This window comes from Choristoneura fumiferana, chromosome 19 (genome assembly GCF_025370935.1).
Source record: "Choristoneura fumiferana chromosome 19, NRCan_CFum_1, whole genome shotgun sequence".
In the NCBI taxonomy this organism is placed as follows: domain Eukaryota; kingdom Metazoa; phylum Arthropoda; class Insecta; order Lepidoptera; family Tortricidae; genus Choristoneura; species Choristoneura fumiferana.
Window position 1 is genome coordinate 1,131,024 of NC_133490.1, and position 22,848 is coordinate 1,153,871.

The following is a 22,848-nucleotide window of genomic DNA, read 5'->3' on the forward strand; positions in this document are numbered from 1 at the left end:
CTTTAATTTACATTTACATAATTTTTAATATAGGTACACCATGTTAATTTTGATTTCTGGTAACTTTAAGGGAACATTCAACAGGTCAAATAAAGTTAGTTTCTCCAAAACACCATTGGCTTGACTCTTATTGTTTAAAGAGATAATCTAAAGTGACGATATTAACTAAAACAGTGTAAAGGTTCTTAATTTCATGACTCTTTTTTTAAAGTTTGTAACTGAACTGTTTTACACATATACTTATCAATTTTACACACATAATTAGCAAAAGAAGGATAAAAAAACCAGCCAAGAGCGTGTCGGACACGCCCAAAATAGGGTTCCGTAGTCATTACGAAAAAAATAAGTAATATTTTTCTAAGAATTTCGTATTTTATACGGAATCTTCCAAGTTTAGGTATATTTATACCTTAGGCTGCTATTTACTCTTAAACTACTAATAATTCTCAAGCAAACTTAGCCGTTATAGTTTTCCTTGAAAGTTTGATAAACTTAATACCATTCTGAATTTTCTCAAAATTTTCCACCCACCGGTTTAGATTTTAGAGGGGGGGGGGACGCTCGATTTTAATGAAAATTTGCATTTTAAAGTTGAATATTTTGCAAACAGATCACTGAATCGAAAAATCGTTTTAGCAACCCCCTAATGATTTTGTAAGAGCTATCCAACGATACCCCACAATACAGGTTTGGATGAGAAAAAAAAAATCACCCCCACTTTACGTCTATGGGAGTTGGGAGGTACACTAAAAAAAATATTTTTGTCATTTTTATTGTACCATTTAGTCGGCATAGTTTACATACATATTCGCGCAAAATTACAGCTTTCTAGCATTTATAGTCCCTGAGCAAAGCCGCGGACGGACTGACAGACAGACAGACATGGCGAAACTATAAGGGTTCCGTTTTTGCCATTTTGGCTCCGGAACCCTAAAAAGGTAATTTTTTGTCTCTCTTATGTGTCACATCAATATCACCAGGCAAGCTTGTGAATTTTACAATTTTACCCTAAACAATGTCTGTGAAGTTATTATAAATAATATAATGTATATTTTTATTTTTTATTTTGATTAAAAACTTACATAAAAATAGTTTCTATTAGGTAATGAACTGAGCAGTCTGTCGAAGATAACGGAAACCAATAAAAACACAGTGTAGAAGATAGAGGGAGGAAAATGATCAAACGGGTCACCTAATGGTAAGCTATCAACCCAACAGAGTTGCTATCTGTTGCTAATATGTAAATATATTGTAATGAGTTCTTGTAATGACCATCTGCACAATAATAATAACAACAGTATCCTGTCTGGTCTCTCAATCAGAGGACTGTGGGTTTAGACCAGGGCTCATATCTCTTGAGTTTTTCGAAATACGTGTGCAAAATGTTGCAAAATTTTTGTGGAGGAAAACATCGGAGACCTTCACAAACCTGCAGTCTTAAGGTTTACTTTGACTAAGAATGGTATTCAGGGTCTGGCAAAGGAGCAGTATTTCACTTTTTATAATTATTATAATTATTTTTTGGATGGATGAACTGGTTAAAGCCGCAAGTTCACGGTGGATGCAGACCGCTTCCAACAGAAGCAAGTGGATGTCTATGGGGGAGGTCTCTGTCCAACAGTGGACGCCCTACAGCTGGTATGATGATGAGGATTATAACTTTTTTTTTTATAAATGGACCAATTACAGTTTGTTTTTTATATTAGATGTGTTTCATTGGATGTGCCTTTTTAGCAGCAACCAAACTAATCATAATCCATTGTTGTTTTGATAAGATTTTTTTAAGCTATGCCAAGATACTAAGACAGATTATACATAATAACAAATGGCGTTCCATAGTCCAATAAGCACCATATTTTTCAATTTTTTCAAATGTATGCGACTCAATAAGTCTGTACCTATAGTCAAGTTGTTGTTGGTCACAGCAAGATGATAAATAGTGGAAAAGCTCCATAATGAGTCCATATTGATTTGCATAATTGTTTGAAGTCAGAATGTTATGTTTGTTATGAAATCGTAACTCTTTTTTCTCTGAATCTAATTATTGTTCAGAATTTTTATAAAACAAACCATGATATAACCTTTGTACCGCAAATACTGGACTGTAACATCAACATTATGCTGAGTGGGGACCTATTTAGCGTCATGTATGTCTTTATTTGTTCTATGTTTGTTTTATGGCGTTAAATAAATGTATTTTCTTTCTTTCTTTCTTTCTTTAATTGTCTTAATTGTTAGTCAATTTAATTGACCAACTATTTATTTATTTACTAAAACTCAAACTTTACAGCTAATTGCAAATTAATACACTTGTTCAGGTTTAAAGTAAATGTTTAATTTTTAATTAGAGCAGTATCTTGAAAATATTGGTGTCAAATTCCATAGAACTGTACTAATTATTTAAGTGAAACCATCAACCAGACATTCTGACACAATTCTAATTAAAAAAACACTTTAGCTTAAGCCATGAAAATTACTTTTTAATTAACCATACAACATTTTTAGTTGCTTTTAAATAAATAAATGGTCAATTGAATTGGCAAACAAGTGACATCACAGCTTGCTACAGCTATACAAAGTATATGGGGTAATCTTGTTTTTTTTTTCTCTTTTTTTTGTTGAGGCTTTGAACACTCCAGGTGATCATGTCAGCCTCATGGGTGCTCAGTCATTTCCCTACGCAAGGGACATATTAAAAAATTGGTAAATGCAAATGGCTTTGTCAGATGTTGGCTCTGAGAGCCAACAATTGACCCGGCCATTGTGCATGGGGCCCAAACCCCCAAGTACCCTTCTCCTGAAGTCTGAGTTCCGAGCACATTCCAACAACAAATAATTTTGTTTTACAACTCATAAAAAATATGTCAACTGATTGTGACAACTGCCCAAATTTTGCTTTTTAATGCTTTTTAGCATTTATTATAATTAAAATATTATGTATATGTGATTTTCACCACAATGATACCTATTTAAATTCAAAACAAACGAAATAATAATGTAAATGTTATTCAGTAAGTACTTACTTTAAAACAAAAGTTTAAACACCTACAAAGTCATGACCATGCAATTATATTGTAGGTAGGGCTTGTAAATGTAGCAAGTAATATATTTACAAGATTGCTATATAATACGAGTGTTAGTCGGTATAGTAAATACGGCCGTGTGTTATCTAAACAACACAGTATTTTGAATCAAACTTGCGTCTCGCGAGTGCATGTGCGACGCGTCAGAACCTTCCAGATTGATTTAAATTCGTGCAAATATAACGTGCGATCGAATTTTAAATCCATTAATCGTCCAACTCACTCGGAAGAACGCTGCCGCATTGTTTGACAAAGACACGTAAACAAACTCGCGCAAGATAAAGAAACTCAAGATAAAGTAATTAAGGTGATTGGAGTGTTTAAATAATAGCAAAAGTGCAAGCGCTAGCCGCTACGTACGTCAACGGGTTAACGGAGAAAGAAAATTTCTAGAAAATAGAAAGTTCAAAACATCGCAACAACTCACCAAAGTGTTCTGGTACCCCAATCCGGACTCATCGTCCGAGGTCTCCTCTTTACTGTGCACTTCCTTCATTTTTAACAGTCCAGTTTATTATTTTTAACACACAAAACGTTGATTTAGCGAAACAATGCAAGCGGAATCCGCAACATTCGCGGGCCAACTAAACTTTTTTTATACGGTCCGATTAGACTCACAGCGTCGGCTCGTGGTCAGACATCTCCCCGTGCCTCGTATGAAGACCGGTCGTCTGTAATAAGTTTATGTAATTGAATAAGCACGATTTAATGCGAATTGATGGCGGGCTAACACCGGAAAAGTATGTTTACGCACGTTCAAACTGACTGTCACCCGGTGGCCGACTGATGTTGTCAAACGAGGTGACAGTTCGCAGTGCGTTTGAAAAGTCTCGCTGCTGCACTACGGCCCTGAACTTGAACTTAAGTGATATCTTTTTATATCGCTTCGATTAGAGATCACAGATCACTATCTTATCACGTAATTGATCGTTTATATCTGCTGATAACTTTTAGCATTCCTCGTGAAAGAAGCGTTGTTATAAAAAAAAATGTTGCAATTGACCCGCACCCATTCGCTTTCAGAACGCGACTAAATTTGATTTGATTTGAGCGTTCCGTTTCGCGCGTCACGACTATGATTCTTATTTGCCTATCTTTTGATACTTGATAAGAATTTTATCGAATCGAGACAGAAAGTTCGCAAAAAAATCATGTGACCTAATTGATCTTTTATTCTAGCTAAGTTCCAGCTAGCTCAACAATAACCATACCGGAAAGGATAAACGAACCCTGACGTGGTGTCGAAGATTTAAACAAATGTAATTGCAGCTATTGTATTGACGCACGTGTTTTTGTAAATTGGTCACACAATTGTCACACATATTTAACCCATCGCGCGCTAATAGTGTCATTATTTTTATGTGCACGGGCATTACATCTGTTACATATTCATAAGTTTAAGCATTTAAGCGACTACATTAACTTTTTAAAATGTACTTTCTCAAACAGTAGTCCAAATTACAACATTGAAGTAAATAGCTATAGGTAACTTACCTACCAATTAAATTCTCTGAATATTTTTCATTGAGTCTATTTTAACAAAAGTGAATGTTTAATCCAAGGTTGCAATTTTTTAATTTGCACTATGTAAAGTAGGTAGGTAATTTTGCAAGTTACTTATTTCGTAACAAAACGTTTTTTTGCTCGCCGCACTAGACACAAACCAAATTAGGCAGGCACTAAAAACGGTTCTATAGTGGTTGTTACATACAGCAGTACTATACGAAACTTGAAACTCGAAGTTCGTGCCGTGCGGTCCCTCTCGCTCTCGTATTAAATAGTATAAGTGTAAAGAGGGACCGCACGACACGAACTTCGAGTTTCGAGTTCCGTAGTAGCCCTGCAGACTCGTTAGCAGTCTAACAAATACCTACCGCATGTTCACTTTTAAACGAATTCGAAATAAGTTTTTAGAAAAAAATCATTTTTTATACAAGCTTTTTTTGCTGACTGTACTTTTTGTTGACTGCACTTGTAGTGTCACCCAAACTCAAACTACATTTGCATACTAAATTTCAAGTCGATGCCAATAACTGTTGAAGAGTTCCGTCTTGTGGAGACGTTCCTGGTCGGACTATCAGGTTGTCACTACCAGATTATTGTATTGTCAGGTAATTTACATAAGTAGGTAAACCAAATTTCAAGTCAATCCAACGTGTAAAGGTGTATTGGTGAAAAGTTATCAAATGGAGAAATGGAGAAAAGTTATCAAATTAGGATATAATTATAAAGTTTGATGTGATCGATTGATAATAATCTAACTAAATAAGGGAACGGGTACAAAAAGTACCACTGCCTTTGTACATATTATTTCTCAATGTGTTCTCAACATACATACATATAGATACAATACAATCTACTACCTCAAAATTGTCGATTCCATCGGTTGTCTAAGCTGTCGCTAAATGACCTTAACAATATAAAAAGAATAGTGATGTAATTAAAATAGGTACTTAACTAAATTAAAACAAATGATGGAACAAATCATTATTTTATTTTCTTAGTAAACAGATCAACCGTCGTACTTTCAACGCTCATCAAGGATAACTCTTCAATGTTTACCTAGAAATAGATTTAAGTATATATTTATCTACCTATATAAATAGCAGATTAATTTACAATAAAATTAGCTATTATTATTATACAAGTTGATTTGTCAGTCACCATCCAAATTTTGAAATACTATTAGGTTACCAATCGTCGATGATACTGCAATAACGCGTAACTAGCATATTCCATAAGGTACAATTTTCATTGTCAGAACAGTACCTACAATGTGCAATGTAGTTCTTCTGTCAGTGAAAATTAAAATTATACCTTCTGGAAAAATCTAGTTACGCGGTATTCATGCGGAGATCCATTTATATCAATGAACTACAAACGATTAAATACTTTACTCACCAGCGACCTTACGACAGCAACGTCTTTACAACAAATGTGTGTTCATGCAGCTCCTCCACCTCCACAGCACACAAACCCAACTATTACCAACCATCACATTAAATTTACGTCTCTGACGTCAATAGAATTTTGTTCGGGTTATCCGCAGTTTCTCGAAGCATAGTAGTCTAATAATATTAGTGTTTTGTCTCATTTTCTCATACAATTTATGAGACAAAACACTAATATTATTAGACTAATATGCTTTGAGAAACGGGCCCTGGAGGGCTAGTACGAAATTCGAAAATCGAAGTTCGTATCGTACTGTCCCCCTAACGATTAGGCTGCGGCTCCACTGAGACGGAGACGAGCGGAGCGCAGAGGAGACGTGTAGGGATCGACCTCACATTAGTTGAAATCCTGTTAGAATAGAAGTAATAGAACGTTACTTTAAGTCTATGCTTTGCATCAATGTTGCCACTGTTTGTCTTGTTCCTTTTAAATAATTTCCTGCTGTCAACTCTACTTTCTCTCTGGTTTTGACCCTGTATCGTTCAGGTCAAGTTTTCTGTGCTCTCTCATAATAACTAAAGTTTATAAGTGTAATCTGTCTGTATTTTATTCCAATTGACGTTGGAATACACTGTGGTGCTTTGTTGAAAAAAGCTACGGGTGTATTTTGAAAAACCGTTCGTTTCATTCTCCCGTATTCTCGCTAACAAATCCACATCTCGGAGACGAGTTGTAATATAATGATGGTCGATCCCTACACGTCTCCTCACCGCTCCGCTCGCCTCCGCCTCAGTGAAGCCGCAGCCGTATGTTATATAATACGAGAGTGAGAGAGACGGTACTATTCGAACTTCGATATTCGAATTTCGTAGTAGCACCCCAGATGATTTTGCGGATTCCGGAACAGTACGAAATTCAAAATGTTAATTAACTCGAAAAGTTGAGAAGGCCCCGTCACTGTCATTTTAAGGTTCAATATCTCAAAAGAAATTTGAATGGTGACTAAAAATCAGATTGAAGATTCATAAAACAGAATTAACAAAAATAACGAACCAACTTAATACTAAATACAGATATATGTACTTACTGAAATAAAAAGTTTATAAGTAACTAAATTTAATTAAATCTAAAAATGGCCCCCGTAGTACGGTGCCCAAAACGCCGACGTGTTCCCTCGAACATCAAATGCTTCAATGAAATCATTGAGAGCGATAGCTGCCGGCAAAGACTACAGTGGCTGCACCGGCCCCTTTGGTCTCTACTTTTGCATTTCTTACAAATTTAATTAATTAACTTTTGGCATAAGCAAAGTCTCAACAAAACCTGCGGGGCTACTACGAAACTCGAAGTTCGTGTCTTGCGGGCCCTCTGACACTTATACTATTTAATACGAGAGCGAGAGGGACCGCACGACACGAACTTCGAGTTTCGAGTTTCGTTGTAGCCCCGCTGTAAGAAAAATCGTAAGCCGCGTATCCATTAGAGCAGCCTCAGGCCGAGCACCGCGAGCCGAGCCATATTTTGTCGGTTTCAGTCTGAGCCGTGCCTTTGGCAGCGTCTCCACTTGCGCGGCCTCGGAGCGAGGCAGCCGCTCGGCCCGAGGCTGCCTCTACTGGATACGCGGCTGTACAAGTTGTACCTCCTGGCATCGATTGACCACCTCGAAGCCATTCGCTTTAAGGCCTCACAATTTAATGTAACTTGCCAGTTCTTTCTCGTAGGTCTAGACTAGGCTTTACATATAATCATAAAGTCTTGTTTACACGTGTAGGTAAGTATAGTTTTAGCGTACTTAATATAACTTTTAGTCAGTGTGCGTTTCGCGGCACCGTCCCGTATCATTCGCTGGTTTTTGGATGCAAAATGGTTACGGGTTGAGGTTTAAAAATTATGCTTACACTTTACTAGTACCAGCAACAGCTTGCTATCAATTCATGTTTGAACTTTTGTATATAACTGCCAGACGGCATACAATGACAAAGTACAAAAGTGTAAACATATCTTTGAACTGTACCTACGCCTACGCGTTTCTTGGTAAGCGTCTCCACAGCAGACTATTGAAAGATATAATTATGTTATGTGTAATAAATATAAAATAATTTCTCGATTAAATGTAGATAGATATAGGTAGTGCCACGAGATTTGAAGTGAACACACAGCTACAAAAAGAACTGATTGCATAAAAGGAGAATGAATAAATGAATGAATGAATGGATTTAACCGTCAGAATCAATGGATGGTGAAACACCCTGCTGTCAACTGACACTGGCCCAAGCCTTAAGGCCGCCATCAAGGGGAATAATAATAATAACACCCTGCTGTCATTACGTGACATGCTTCAACTCTGGTAGCACTCCTCTAACTATTACACTTTTATGATGTCATTGACATGTTGCTAGAGTAAACTCCAATTCAATAGAAACTGACAATCCTGTAGACACTTCCAACCTACTAATATAAACACCGGGCTGCCTAAGGCTTTGTAATGTGACTATTATTCTTTTTTGATTCCTTTTAGATGATAATTGCAACAACAGGGACATATATAATCAAGTGTGCCCACGATAGGGTGTCTTAAATATGTAGAAAATTGACAGATTCTATTGAATTGTACTTTACCTACCTATTGTATTACGAGTATTGCACTCGTATCAAAGTAGCATCAAAAGTAGGGGATCACTTTTTTAGGCCTCTTGTACACACACGGTTTATCGCCGTGAAAATCTACGGTTAATTCGCCGCGTGTAGGCACGGTCGTCAGTGTTGTATGGATCACTATGAAAGTTTGTAGCCGCGTGCGCCGTGCGAATTAACCGTAGATTTTCACGGCGATAAACCGTGTGTGTACAAGAGGCCTTACTCTGTCGCATTGACACATTGGCAATCTTGCGTGGCATTTAATATAAATCAACGCACGTAAAAAGAGCTCCTAGCGATATACCTGCGCAGTGAGCGAATGACTACGGACCAAATTGGCGGCGGAGCAGTGGGGGACGCGGGAGGGGGCGTAGGAGCGCGCGCGGCCGTCACGCCATTGGCTTGTTAGTTGACAGATGCGCAAACGTATCCCGTCCACTAGCCACCCAGAGCTGTTTTTACGTGCTTGACTTGTACCATTAAGTACTTAGGTTATAATTGTTTGTGGTTTGTTTGGAATCTTAAAATTATTGGACGATAGGTACATATTTTTTTTAATTTGCCTTAAAAAAGACACAGGCATGTTTGCAATTTTGTCAATACCTACTGTTCTTTAATAGGTAGCCTATTCTTAAATTATATGTATCTTTTGTATGACATATTTGAAAACTTAAGTAGCTATTGCCATTTGAAGAATCTCAAATAGGGAACATGCAAGAGTAACTTAATTATTTTAATTATATAGGTAGAGCCTGCGGCACATATGTAGCGGTGGCCGTTAAACGTGTCACACACTACGCAGATACGATAATATACGAGACGATAGATTCAGTCTAAATCCTTCAAACTGAGTAGACTTGTTTTTTGGTGCGGCTTGTTTATACAGGATGTTTTCGTGTTTATCTCTTCTAGATTTACTCGCGTGCAGCGGGGCTCTCACATCAACCTGTATCTATCTGCAGATATTTTACACAGATCAATTTATACACGCAGATAATATCTTTGCCATCTTTCGATATATATGTCGGTCGGTGCCCACAGATACTTCACGATAAAATATAAGTTATCTGCGCTGTGTGTGTTAGCTCATTGAATTGTATAGGGAGCGATATTGACAGATACAGATATCTTATCGTATCTGCTTAGTGTGTGACACGTTTTAATTTGTGCATGCTACCCCGCTCGCTCCGCGTACCGCCCCGTCCTTACCTTAGTTAGGGCTACGCTAGCTGACGCGGTTCACATGTAGCGGGTAGACCTTATTGAAAAACAGTATGAACAGTGCTAGCTGGCATAGAAGAAACATGTTTTTATTTTAACATATAATTATTTTATTTTGTAAACTGTTAAAGATTTCTAGTAAACAGGCTATCTGTTAAACTAAATGCACACTTAAGTAATAATTGAAATGCGTGGGTTTTCAGAACATCGCCATTACAGTCTCTAGCCAACTTATTTCAACTTATTCAAAAATTGTAAGCGGGTGCCTAGACGGGCCATATTTTCACTGCAATTTGTGGCCGGCAACTATTGGTGTCCCTCTCTTACTCACATATTGCAGTGGAAATATGGCCCGTCTAGGAGCCTCTTTACAATTTTCGAATTAAAAACAACGTATGACATAGACGGGTGACACTCTTTTACGGCCCGGATAACAACGACATGAAAATACCGGCCCTGTTTTTTGTGTACACGCCCATAGAAACTGACAGGAGCTTCAATTGTAATAGAAATTAAATACGACTTATTTTTAAAAGTCGCTGTACTAATGTCGTTCATTTTGAGGAGTACGATCTGTTTTAATTATTTGCTCATGTTACAGGCCACACCCGGTATATTACTGGAGGTGACTGACTGCAGTATTTATTTAAATAAATAATACTCTGTTTACTAATCTGGCAAAAAAAAAATAGATTTACGCTGTCACTCAACATCCATTTCCGTGGATTTTTTAACTGAATCACATATCAAATTGACACTTTTTCCTATTCAATTTCGCTAGGATTTCTTTCGCAGATTTAAGAAATTTCAATATGACATCAGTAGCACCAAGGTCACACCCTGGTACGCGATTTAGTTTTTTTGATTATGCCTCAAGTGGTCGCCAGAACTCAGTGACGTAGCTAGGTGGACCAGGGTCCCGGTCGGTGCATATGTTAGCTCGGCGGCCGATTGTAAAATCCGCCAGACCACGAAATTCCTAGGCATATCGTGAAATAGCGCCATTTCATGAATTGGCTAAGGGACATCCGCCTGCTGCCATAAATATCGTTCAAAACTCACCGTTTAACGATTTGCCTAGTAACGTTTAGGCAGATCATGAAATTCCTAGGCATATCATGAAACGCCGCCTTATCGGTTCTGGCACTTCGCCGGCCGCCGCGGCACGCTCGCTTTGTGGTAATAATTCATACTAACCACTCCTCGCTTCGCTCGTCATACCTAAATTTTTCTTTTTTTTTAGCCATATCATTATGTGCCCGGTATAGAGCTAGGAATATCGACGAATGCGTTGCTCTAATCGATCTGCCGTATTGTTTCTCAGCACATCGCATGCCTGGCCAACTTTTAGGCATATCATGAAATGTCGCCATTTCACGCCATTTTAGCTTAGGTTAGAGGGCCCCCTGAGGTCCGGGCCCTGCACCACCTGGCCATACGATAGCTACGCCACTGCCAGAACTACGAGTACTAGAATAACGAATTCAATAAATTCCGTACCTACTTTGTTTAGTCAGATTCCGATAAAATACGGCTTGGAGCAGTTTCAGAACTTTTTTTTTATTCGACTGGATGGCAAACGAGCAAGTGGGTCTCCTGATGGTAAGAGATCACCACCGCCCATAAACATCTGCAACACCAGGGGTATTGCAGATGCGTTGCCAACCTAGAGGCCTAAGATGGGATACCTCAAGTGCCAGTAATTTCACCGGCTGTCTTACTCTCCACGCCGAAACACAACAGTGCAAGAGCTATTTGTAAGTGTAGGAGCTAGGGTTCTTCCTTCGTATCACTGGCTCGACAATGCCCGCGTGAGCACACTGCACAGCCTCCACACTCGCCCACGGCTCAGGTGACACTGACGCTGTGCACTCACACACGAACACACGAGACAGTGTATGTGTGCCTTTAGACATACACTACAGTAAGGTACTTAGTTTACGCAGTAGATCCGATTTCTGTCATCCGAATTTCACACATACAAATAGTTCTACGACTACTCCACTCCAGTCCGTATTTTCACCGATTCGGATTATTGTAGTGCGAAACCCGTACCGTCTTTTCTATACGGGCACAGGGGGCCCGTGCCCATGGCCCCCGACCTCATCGGGGCCTCGAAAATCAGTCATTTTAATCTTTGTTGCCAATGACATTCACATTTAATTCTTTCCAAAGTTTCCGAGTTCCATTTTCTTTGGTACCCAAGGGCCCCGGCACGCAAGATGGCTCGGTGTGAAACCGCTCTAAAATAAGGCGCCCAGAGGTTTTCCTGTGATCGTCCTGAGGTGCGTCGCTGTTCTTGTTGCCAGAACACTTCGCAAAAAGTCTCACATCAGGCGTCTACTTCGTTTTTTTAGCATTGGAAAGAAGGTAAGCGATCTGGACGTGTCTTTTTATTGAAAAACACTTTTGAAAAATAAGTCACAGCAAATTTGTAACAATTATCAAGATTACGTGCTCATTTACATTATTTTGGTATCATAAATAATAGTTACTGTTTTTTTTTTTACCTTTTTCGTTAAAAAGAACCGTCAAGATTGTTTACCCTTTATCTAATGCTAAAAAAATGAAGAATAGTAGCTGTCTTGTCGATGCATTACCTACTAGGACTTATTGTTACGATGTTAATAATGTATTGCATTTTAGGTATGTTACAGTTTGTTAATAATTATGGATTAATTTAAATGTTTATTTATGTTAATAACAATTTCCCCGACTACGAGAGCTTAATACAGACAATTTTGGCAGCTATGTCCCAAAGATGGAAATCCCGACCTGGACTAATTCTTCATTTCGTTGCTTTTTCAATCACTGTCTCCAAACACGGTTGCACAGGATAATTACCACGATAATTATCAACGATGGTTATCTTGATAATTTACATGATAATTATCTTGATTATCAACGATAAAAAGTTATCTTAATAATGTACACGACAACTATCAATGACAGTTATTGTGATAATCACGTAGGTACTGATAATAATTATCAAGGTTAATAACGTTTATACCTACCTGAAGGAGTGCAAAATAATTATTAATACACTCCTTCAGGTAAACACATGCAATGAAAATTTTACAAAACAAAAGAAGCCCACGGTCAGAGACAGCCTGTATAGCATAACTATGGTTTTGAAGCGTAAGTCACTTGTCCCACCGCCAACGATGAGCGAGAAGCGAGTAGAGCGAGTAACTAGAAACGAGTGGGCGAGCAGCGAGAAGCGAGTGTAGTTTTGTCGCTCGGCTGTAAGCGAGTGTTCGCGTGCGACGGGCGATTACTCGCTCCACTCGACTCGCTCGTGCGGGGCGGCCGCCAAGCTGACATCGCTGAGCGAGTATCTATAGCTCAGCGGGTTTTATAGCTCTTGTCGCTGCGACAAAAGATGTAAGAGCGAGTTCTCGCCGACAGTGTGAACAGCCAGCGATCAACTATTAATATATATATCTCTTATACTCACACAGGATCTTATATCTTTTGTTCGTTTCTTGAGCGAGAAAATAGTCGATAGCCAATCGTTTCCTCGCTGGCGGTGAGACAAGTGCCTAATGTTAGCGAACAGTCCAGGTAAGGTCAAACTTAGTCTATCTATGCTTTGTCTGCATCGTAGTCGGGCAGTCAGATGTACTGAGCGAAGTGTATCCAGTAGGTGGCATTGAGCACGGAGAAAAGGAGAGGGAAGAAGACGCGGGAGAAACGGTCTATGTTGATCGCGCGCATGCGCGCCTTCGCTGCTTCTGCTGGCTCCTGCAAAGATAATTTACCTATGACATGATAATTATGATATGATATTTGACCTGAATGAATGAAATGATAATTTATTCGCTGAATATGGTTACAACAGGGTGGAATATAATACAAATGTACTTTTATCTAGCATATCCTAGCAGAAACTGGCATGCAAATTTAACATTTATGTACACAGTAAATTATGTCAAAATTATAATTATAATGGACTGGTCCATGCATATTTTAACGTTTGGGGCTCGTTTTAGTGTTTTATCCAAGGGAGCACAACTAAATGTTATATGACTTGTCTGTTGAACCTAAAAAGTGCAATCATGAGGTATCTATGTTTTAAACGTTAGTTTAGAGTTTACATTAGGGTAAAGATAAATTATATGTTACGATCAGCTAGAAAATATTATTTAAGGTATTATTGTTATTTATGTATGTGTAATAAAAAAGTTACAACCTAAAGAAATACAGAGGTAACCGATAAAAATCCGGTTATAAGGGCCATTATCTAGTTGGCACAGTCGGTAGGTGATAGTAACATTTGGCAGAAAACACTCGTTTACGTAAAATTGACACAAACTGATCTTTGTACGTGATCTTTAGTGGTCATAATTTTTTTATTTACTTAAATGTATATTACTTAAAATTTTACTATGTTTTAAAAATAAAACATTGAGGACTTTACCTTAGGCTTGCCAGCGCCGTCACCTAACACAATATTAACGAGACAGTATTCCATTAATGCCATAAACACGAACCTGAAACAATAAGTAAAATCTTTTAATTTCTGAAGTTAGAACTGTCGCGAGAATACAATGGGAAACACCGTGGGAGTTTGGTGTAACGGCTTATCACTAGCACGCGTCCCGGATCGACGAATACCCGCGTTCGATCCTCGGCCTCCGCATTTCTTTTTGTATTTTTTTTTCAATGTATTCTAATTATTTGCGATTTCATTTAAAATACTGTTGAAGATAATATCGTTTAATTTTACCTGTATTATTTTTCCTATTTTTCTCAGACTTAAATGGCAAAATGAATCAAGATTTCAATCGATTTCTATTTTTTACAATGTTATCTTGATGGTGACAGTAGGTATTCTTTGGAATAGAGATACCGATTCATCCCCAAATTTATTTCCTTCTCTTTTTCGCCATCTCAGAATGGACTGGACTCTTGGGTGGATCCAATGGGGGGCTCATGACCTTCCCCCTGGGCAACTGGGTCACTAACAACAGTAGATATATTTTTCTAAACTCATTAAAAATATAATATTATTTCTGCGACAGATGAGCAGGAGGGTTTCTAACTAGAATTAGACCTTGTGACCTCCCCCCTTGATTCACAGCTGATGGGCATGAACTCACATAGTGCAGACGGACATGAAGGCGTCAACGGCCTTCAGATAGGAGACGGGCGGCAGCTGCGCCTGCGACTTGGCGTGCTGCGTGGACAGCGTGAGCAGTGACGTCACGCCAAGCGTCACCCGCGCGGGCGCCGCGTCCGGTTTGATCCAGAATGATACCCACTGGAACGTGGAGAAGGTTTAGTGGTAGTGGGGTATTTATGCAGCGTTTCTACCAATAATGTGCAAGGATGTCTTGCGAGGAATGTTTTTCGTGATCATGAACCAATAGAAACGCTTCATTTACCCATTCTCGCACAGCACATCTCTGGTGGAAACAGCTGAGCGGAGCGAGGCCAGGTAAATGAAGCGTTTCTATTGGCTCATGAAAAACACATGCCTCGCACATTATAGTATAGGTGAAAACGCAGCATTATCGGAGAGCTGATGGCTCGGTTGTTGAGTCTAATGTGTAATAGTACATTGTGTCTTAAGGGCGGTAAATAAGGAATTACGAACGAGAGTCTATTAGAAGCCCGAAGTCGAAGACTGAGGGCTTTAATGAGTCGATGTTCGTAATTCTAGTAACGCCCGTGCGACATCGATGTTTTTCATCACATTTGCGAGTAAAATTGTATATTTGTAAAAGAAAAACGAATATTATACAGCAGCACACCATGCAGTAACAAACTCATTTACCGACATTGGGCTTCATGACAAGAAAATTAGTACGGGCAATGACTCATTTACCGACCACGGGTTTCATGACAAGCACATTAAGGTCGAGGGTTTTATTTGGGGGGTTGCTAACTTGCTGAGCAGCCCATCTGGTTGCTCGCCCTCTCTCCGGTAAGCTGTAAAAGCCGTCTGAGGCTAACAGCAACAGTTCGTCCGAAAAAAATAATAATGGGGGTTGCAATGTAGCCTGCATGTTACGACGCTGTTTACGAGCAAGTGTGATGAAAAATAATTAAAATCGATGGGGAGGACCATACGTCATGCTGCTCGTTACGCCAAATACCTTCTCTTGTGTGGATTTTTGGCGCGATTCAAATATTATTGATTGGGTTTCAGAGCGAGAAGAGCAGTGTGTGGTAGATAAAGCCAACGTCACAAAAGCTTGATGAGCAGACCAAGGAGTATATAATAAGGAGAATGAAGAAGTAGGAGTAGGTAGGAGGAGAAGTAGGAGTAGTACCTAGTATTGTATTGTATTGTTACTCTTTATTGTACATAAAACGTCTGAAAATTACAGTTACTGTTAACAAGAGAAAGATATGTACAAAGGCGAACTTATCCTATGGAAGCGCTGCCAAGAAGAATGCTTTGGAAGAATTATACTTTTTTTCTTTTAGAAATAAAGTTTTTAATTTTACTCGCAAATGTGATGAGAAACATTCTATGGCGCACGGGCGGTACTAGAATTACGAACATCGACTCATTAAAGCCCTCAGTCTTCGACTTCGGGCTTCTAATAGACTCTCGTTCGTAATTCCTTATTTACCGCCCTTAAGACACAATGTAATGAAAAAGTGTTTTCTTTCTTTCTTTTTTTCAGTGGAAATAAATATGCGTTTTCTTACCGACATAATGACAATGAGGCAGGTCGGTATGTAGGTGTTGAAGAGGTGATACCCGAGGCGCCGCTTTAATTTGAAGATCACTTCAAGACAGGTGAAGTTGCCTGCGATAAAAAATATGTAAGTTAAACTAAACATATGTACTATATCAGTGAAAATAGCAAAGGTGTCATAGAAGGAAATTGAAATGTCGATGCAGTACATGCATTGTCGCCCAAACTACATTTGCAGACCAAATTTCAAGCCGATGCTATTAACCGTTGAAGAGTTCCATCCTGCAGAGACGACCCTGGCTAGACTATCAGGATATCATGATTGGTTATTTGGAGTCTTTTTGTATTTTTTATTTTATTTCAACTCCAAATTTGTTACTTTTACGGGTATCCCGTGAAACCATATCGAAAATACAAACTGAGACATGGATGCACAGAAAAACCAGAAAAAGAGACCAGCGCTGGGAATCGAACCCAGGTCCTCAGCAATCCGTGCTGCGTGCTATAACCCCTACACCACCGCTGGACATAAAACTGAGATATGTATGCATAGGAAAAATTCGTGTCTAAATTCCTGTCCAGCGGTGGTGTAGGGGTTATAGCACGCAGCACGGATTGCTGAGGACCTGGGTTCGATTCCCAGCGCTGGTCTCTTTTTCTGGTTTTTCTGTGCATCCATGTCTCAGTTTGTATTTTCGATATCAGGATATCACTACTAGATTATTGTATTGTCACGCGATTTACATAATCATTCCAAATATCAAGTCAATCTGACTACCTATAGGTAATTTTACCAATTTCCAGTATACTGGAAGTTGGTGAAATTTAACTTGCAAGATTTGTCGAAAATACAAACTGAGACTGCATCCATATGCACAGAAAAAAACAGAAAAAGAGACCAGCGCTGGGAATCGAACCCAGGTCCTCAGCATTCCGTGCTGCGTGCCATACCCCTACACTACCACTGGACAGGAGTAGGTACCTACAGACACGAATTTCTCCTATGCATTCATATCTTAGGTTGCTTATTTCTACTACGCTACTTTAGCTGCAGCACTAGCGACATCTGTGACCGTCAAAGTATCAAATTTGGATTTGAAATAAAAAATACAAAAAGACTCCAAAATAACCAATCATAATTGCAAGATTTGATTACAGACAGACAGACAACGGGACAGGTGAAACTAAATAAAAGCTTGTAAAATAAAATAACCAATACTTTACCGAAATCTGTTTGAAGAAGGAAATAATTACCCTCTTTCAGTGCTTGTTATGTATGTACGGGAAACAAGCTGATATTTTCACTGCTTTTACCAGAGGAAGTAAGTACCTTGAATATTTAATAATAATCTCTTGATACTTCCACTCGTTCCTGAGACGGGTTGGGGTTCCGTTTGTGACGACTGAGGTATGAAACCTTAATTTTTTTATAAAAAAAAATAGTATTATGTGTGACGTCATTTATCATTTACGACAGACTTACAGCTAATGATGTACACTAAACTCGACTTAGCACACAGGCCGGCTATTAAGGTCGATCCTGTTTGCAAACAATTGGACGCAATTGCTTTATGACTTAGCTCAGGGCAAATGAAATATAACACCTCCTTAATCTGCTTGTCAAGTAGGTACAATCGAGGAAACTGAACCATGTGGCAGGGTGGAACCTTTTCACTATGAATTTCGCAATAATTTCTTTGGCAGATGTATGTATGAGCATTATAGTAGCACGCCTTTTCCAAACAACCTATCACAAATTTAGAAAGTAAATTTTATTAGATCAACCTACCACTCCTCAAATTAAGGTTAACTGACGTATATTTTGTATCACCATCTTCAACATCTCGGCCTATATACGTCTCACTGCTGGATACAGGCCTTCTCTGACTGCGAGAGGAAAATTTTGTATGGCGTAAAAAACGGTCTTTATAGGAAAAACAAAAGGCACCGATTCAAATACAATCTGTTATTAGGGCCCATAACCTTTCTTCCACTGCGTGTGACATGCATTCCAAAGTCATACTGACCAGTAGAGTAGACCTGAGTGCAGTCAGCAGTCCGGTTGTGGACGATCTCGAGCTGAGGCAGTTCTATGTTCTCGTCCACCACCAGCGGCACGTCAGGGTCCCACTGGAAGATCAGATCGTCTGTTGTGTGGGACACTGGAATGAGAAGGGTTTCTGGAATACACAAAGAAGAAAACTGGCCAACTGGAGTAGAGTTCCGTACTATAATGCGGTCAATATTCATGAATGGATTATTACTCGTTAACTTGACAAGCTTACTAAGCTATTCGAAACTTTTCCTCAACCAAATAAGTCGTGTATCAATTTTCAAACAAGTTCAGCAGTGTGAGAGTAAGACAGCCGGTGAAATTACTGGCACTTGAGGTATTCCATCTTAGGCCTCTAGGTTGGCAACGCATCTGCAATATCCCTGGTGTTACAGATGTTTATGGGCGGTGGTGATCTCTTACTTATCCAGTCGAATAAAAAAAAATAGTTCCTATCAAATTAATATGTCGCTATAGTCGAACGTTCAAGTGAACAGACACATTGGCATTATTGTTTTGTGACATGCAAACGATTATCAACTTTAGGCTGGTAGACCACATATTTGGCTGATCCTACAACATAATGTTTTTCTCAAATGGTTTTGCTTGCAGAGAGGAGGGAGTGGGACACTTCTAACAAAAATAAGCATTTTCAAACACTATACTACTATATAAAGGGATCCCTAAATCGGAAAATTGTATTAGCAAACCTAAAATGTTTTCAAAGCCATCTCTAATAATCCGTGTGACCCCTCCACCCGTAGAGAAATCAAACGGTTTAGCGGAGAAGAAAGAATGCCTTCCCACTCGCACTTAACTGGTTTTTTAATTGAAAATACAAACTTAAATATAGATGCACAGAAAAAACAGAAAAATAAGACCATCACTGGGAATCGAACCCAGGTCCTCGGTAATCCGTACCGCGTGCTATACCGCTACACCACTGATGGTCAACGGTACCGACACAAATTTCCCTATGCACCTCATATCTCAGCTTGTTTTTGTTTCTTACTTAGACACTTAAGCAGCGACGCTAGCGACATCTATGCCGTAGCCCTCATCGAGAAACTTTTTTCGGCATTCCATTGGAACTAACCGCTCACCCGGACAAGAGATATCGTTACTAAGCAATCAAATTAAGATTGGTTTTTTGGAATCTTTTTGTATTTTTAATTTCAATTCCAAATTTTTACTTTTACGGTCATCCCGTAAAACCTAAATTGAAAATACAAAAATTGGTTTTTTAATGTTTTAGTTTTACTAAAAGTAAGTAGTTATAAAATGTCCCGCATTCCAAGCAAAAATAATTCCAAACTATTAAGACCTCGCTCATTAGCTCTTATTTCTTTCTCATTCACTACATCGTTAAATACCTCATTAACGCCACGCATCTTTCCACTCATTCCTTGAACGAACTAAAAATCTTAACCTGGTAATGGAACGTTCTAACTGCCTTTAAATTTCAAAGGAATATCAACGCTAACTGACGCGAATAAGATTCAAATGGCAACTTCCGAAAACGGTAGATGAAACGTTTCATTCTGAAGTTGCTACTCATGGTACTCAAGTACTAGCTCTAATTTTAGGATATTCCAATTTGAACCCTGCAACTGGTAAAATAAGGTAGGAAACTAAGCAAAAACTAACTTACTTTTTAATACGGACGAATTCACGTCTATTTTTGAAGAATTTTCATCGTGGTGTTAAAGTCTAGAAAAGCCCTCGTATGGTGAATCTATCATCATCCCAAACTATATACGTCCCACTGCTGGGCACAGACCGCGGCAGGCTGCTGGGTGAATCTATATTCGTATCTTATCTAAATACTTACCTATAGAGAAGTTTATGTTCCTAATTAGAATAAATAAGTTTTTTATTTTTATATTAATATATATATATATATTCTTAGCTGTGGGAGAACATGGAGATATCTTTACATAAAATACTTTACCGTACATTTTTCTGCAACAAGACCTAAACCGAATTAAGGGGTTTGCTCCTGGTTAGCTCATGAGCAATGTCCGTTAGATGGCGCTGTTATCAATAGTTCCTTTTTTTCAGGTTTTTTTTCGTAAATTATGAAGAATTATTTCACCAAAAACTAATGGCGGGAGTATCTAAGCGTAACCGATTTTTAGACCCCACACTCGAAATGAAATATTCCGCCAAAGCCGCAAACGAGGTGCTTTACTTTGAACGTCAATTGCGGCCGTATACGGACACTAGGAGCTCACGCACACACTCAAATAGACAGCGCCAGCTAGCGAAAGTCTATTGCGACACTTAGCTACCCGATCGGGGTACTCCTTCGAGTAATATTCACATTTTTTTATCGAGTCACGAAATTTTGTACCAACTGTACTTTACTCGAAAATTTTACTACGACCTATAAAATTTATAGGTTTTTTATTGATAATTAGAAGCAGGGTCTTGTATAACTGTTCGCATATTATAATACGAGCCAAACGCCTTTCAAGTGTTCATAATATGTGTACGATAAATTGAGAAATTACCAAGATTCTGACCACGGTTTCTTGTCTTGGTTGATGGTCCTACTCCTCTTGCTACATTAGCAATCATGGTCGTCGGTTGAAAATCGGTAGCAAATGTACAGGACGAGTTTCTTGGGAAAATAGTGCGGTGGTTTGTCCTTACCTTCCACGCCGAGAGCTGGAATTCGTAGTTGGCAATAGAGAGCGCTGCCACCAGGGCTCTTAGTCACTTGTACGACACGCAAAGGAATGCACAGGCAATCAAGTTTATCAAGGGCATCCGTAAGGCCAAAGTCCCTTAAGACACTGTTACACATGCTCTTTAGTAGCAAGAAAGCATGCTACTATTGAGCAAATGCTAGCTAGTAGCATGTGTGAACAGGACATGCCACTATCGAGCATGCTTATTAGTGGCAAGCTCGAGACGGGGTGGAAGGGGGAAGGTAATAAGCAAGTGTGAACGCGTTAGCTTCAGTCTATGAGCATGCTCATAAGCATTCTTATAAGCATGTTACTAGTACGAGCATGTATACAGTGCCTTTAGACATACCTAATATTTTATGAACAGTGCTTCGTGTAAGCCTTTCTATCAAAAGAGGTAATAAAAAGCATACAGAGTTTACTACCCTAATTATCATCATCATCATCACTCAATTTCTGTGGCAAGACTTTTGGTAGAGAATTAGTATCATAAGCTGCTAATATCAATTATTAATAAGTTGCTAACCATGAAAAGAGTTGACGAAGTTTATTCTAGGCTTCTGCATCTGGATTTCTCAGTTCGTATATATAATTACTAGCTTAATCCGCGGCTTCGCTCCCGTTGAAGAAAAAAATCTATTCTGTAGTGTAGGTATTCGAATTAAAAAAAAAACTTTCTTGCACCTCTGTGATCCTCAGGAGTATTCCATAATTCCAATTGTATGTTTGCCAAATCTCATGCATTTTTTAGGCCATGTTTTGCCTTATAGGTATAAATAAATACTTACGAAATACTTACATAACAGCAAATTCTCGGCCGATAACTGGTATCAAATTGCGGTAAAACTATCCCGTGCTAATTTGTACTACATATCTCTATAAATTGATTTTGTTAGGGATAATCATAACCGATGATTTGGCACAATCAGCAGAAGACTACGAGCAGTTCCAAAATCATCTACACTCCCTTTGTTACCTTCGAGTCGAAAACAGTTGTCAATTCGATATCATATAACTACCTATTGTAAGTATTATCTGCTAGGATTTTTATCCGATCCAGCAGGCTTGTAGTCGTGCGTACTGGATTTGGCAGTGCTTCCTTTGGATGTTCGTGCGATGGAACTACTGCGTTTTTTTTTGCATTAGTTCCTTTACAAGACTAGAAAGGAAAAACTGCGTTTATTTTTTTTGTCTTTGTTCCTTTCGCAGTAGCATCTTCAGTTCTTGCAAAGGTACAAAGGCGGAAAAATAACGCAGTTCTTTCTTCAGGTCTTGTGAAGGAACTAGAACTACCGCAAATAGTCCGTCGTATTTGCAGACTACGGGCACGTTCAGTTTAGCTGACACGTCATCATCGGAGACAGATGTTGCATCAAACCCATTCGAAGCAGTCAAGCTCATAGGTAGCTGAACAGTTTGGTACTTTGTCACAGCAAGCTACAGTGCTAAAATGACATTTCTAAAAAAAGGTTGTACATTTGATTTTTTCGACTCCGATTTGGAAAATTTACAGGTAGATAGAGTGAATCGTTCACTGAGTTTAAATAACATAGTCTCCCGAAATGTCCCAATAATTTGTATGGAAAGTTCCTTTTTTGTTACCGCAAATCCATAGT

The 22,848-nt window shown here is 38.8% G+C and overlaps 2 protein-coding genes and 1 long non-coding RNA gene across 3 annotated transcripts in view; 1 reads left to right on the forward strand and 2 right to left on the reverse strand.

Annotated features, from left to right (window-relative positions):
- Positions 1 to 22,848, forward strand: part of LOC141438787 (glycine receptor subunit alpha-2-like) — a gene marked incomplete in the record, with an annotated part of 101,697 nt that overhangs the window by 30,443 nt on the left and 48,406 nt on the right.
- The window catches only part of LOC141438788 (uncharacterized), a 146,109-nt gene continuing 128,819 nt past the window's right edge, over positions 5,559 to 22,848 (reverse strand). The window contains exon 2 of the long non-coding RNA XR_012452510.1: positions 5,559 to 8,594. This is a non-coding gene — a long non-coding RNA (uncharacterized lncRNA). The remainder of the gene's footprint in view (positions 8,595 to 22,848) is intronic.
- On the reverse strand, positions 10,884 to 20,497 carry LOC141438567 (glycine receptor subunit alpha-2-like). The gene is made up of 6 exons (XM_074102439.1): positions 20,491 to 20,497; positions 18,514 to 18,648; positions 16,497 to 16,597; positions 14,936 to 15,096; positions 14,254 to 14,326; positions 10,884 to 13,577 (listed from the first exon to the last, which is right to left on the reverse strand). Exons 1-6 carry the CDS (start codon positions 20,495 to 20,497, stop codon positions 13,449 to 13,451), a joined length of 606 nt encoding a protein of 201 aa, XP_073958540.1. The 3' UTR covers positions 10,884 to 13,448.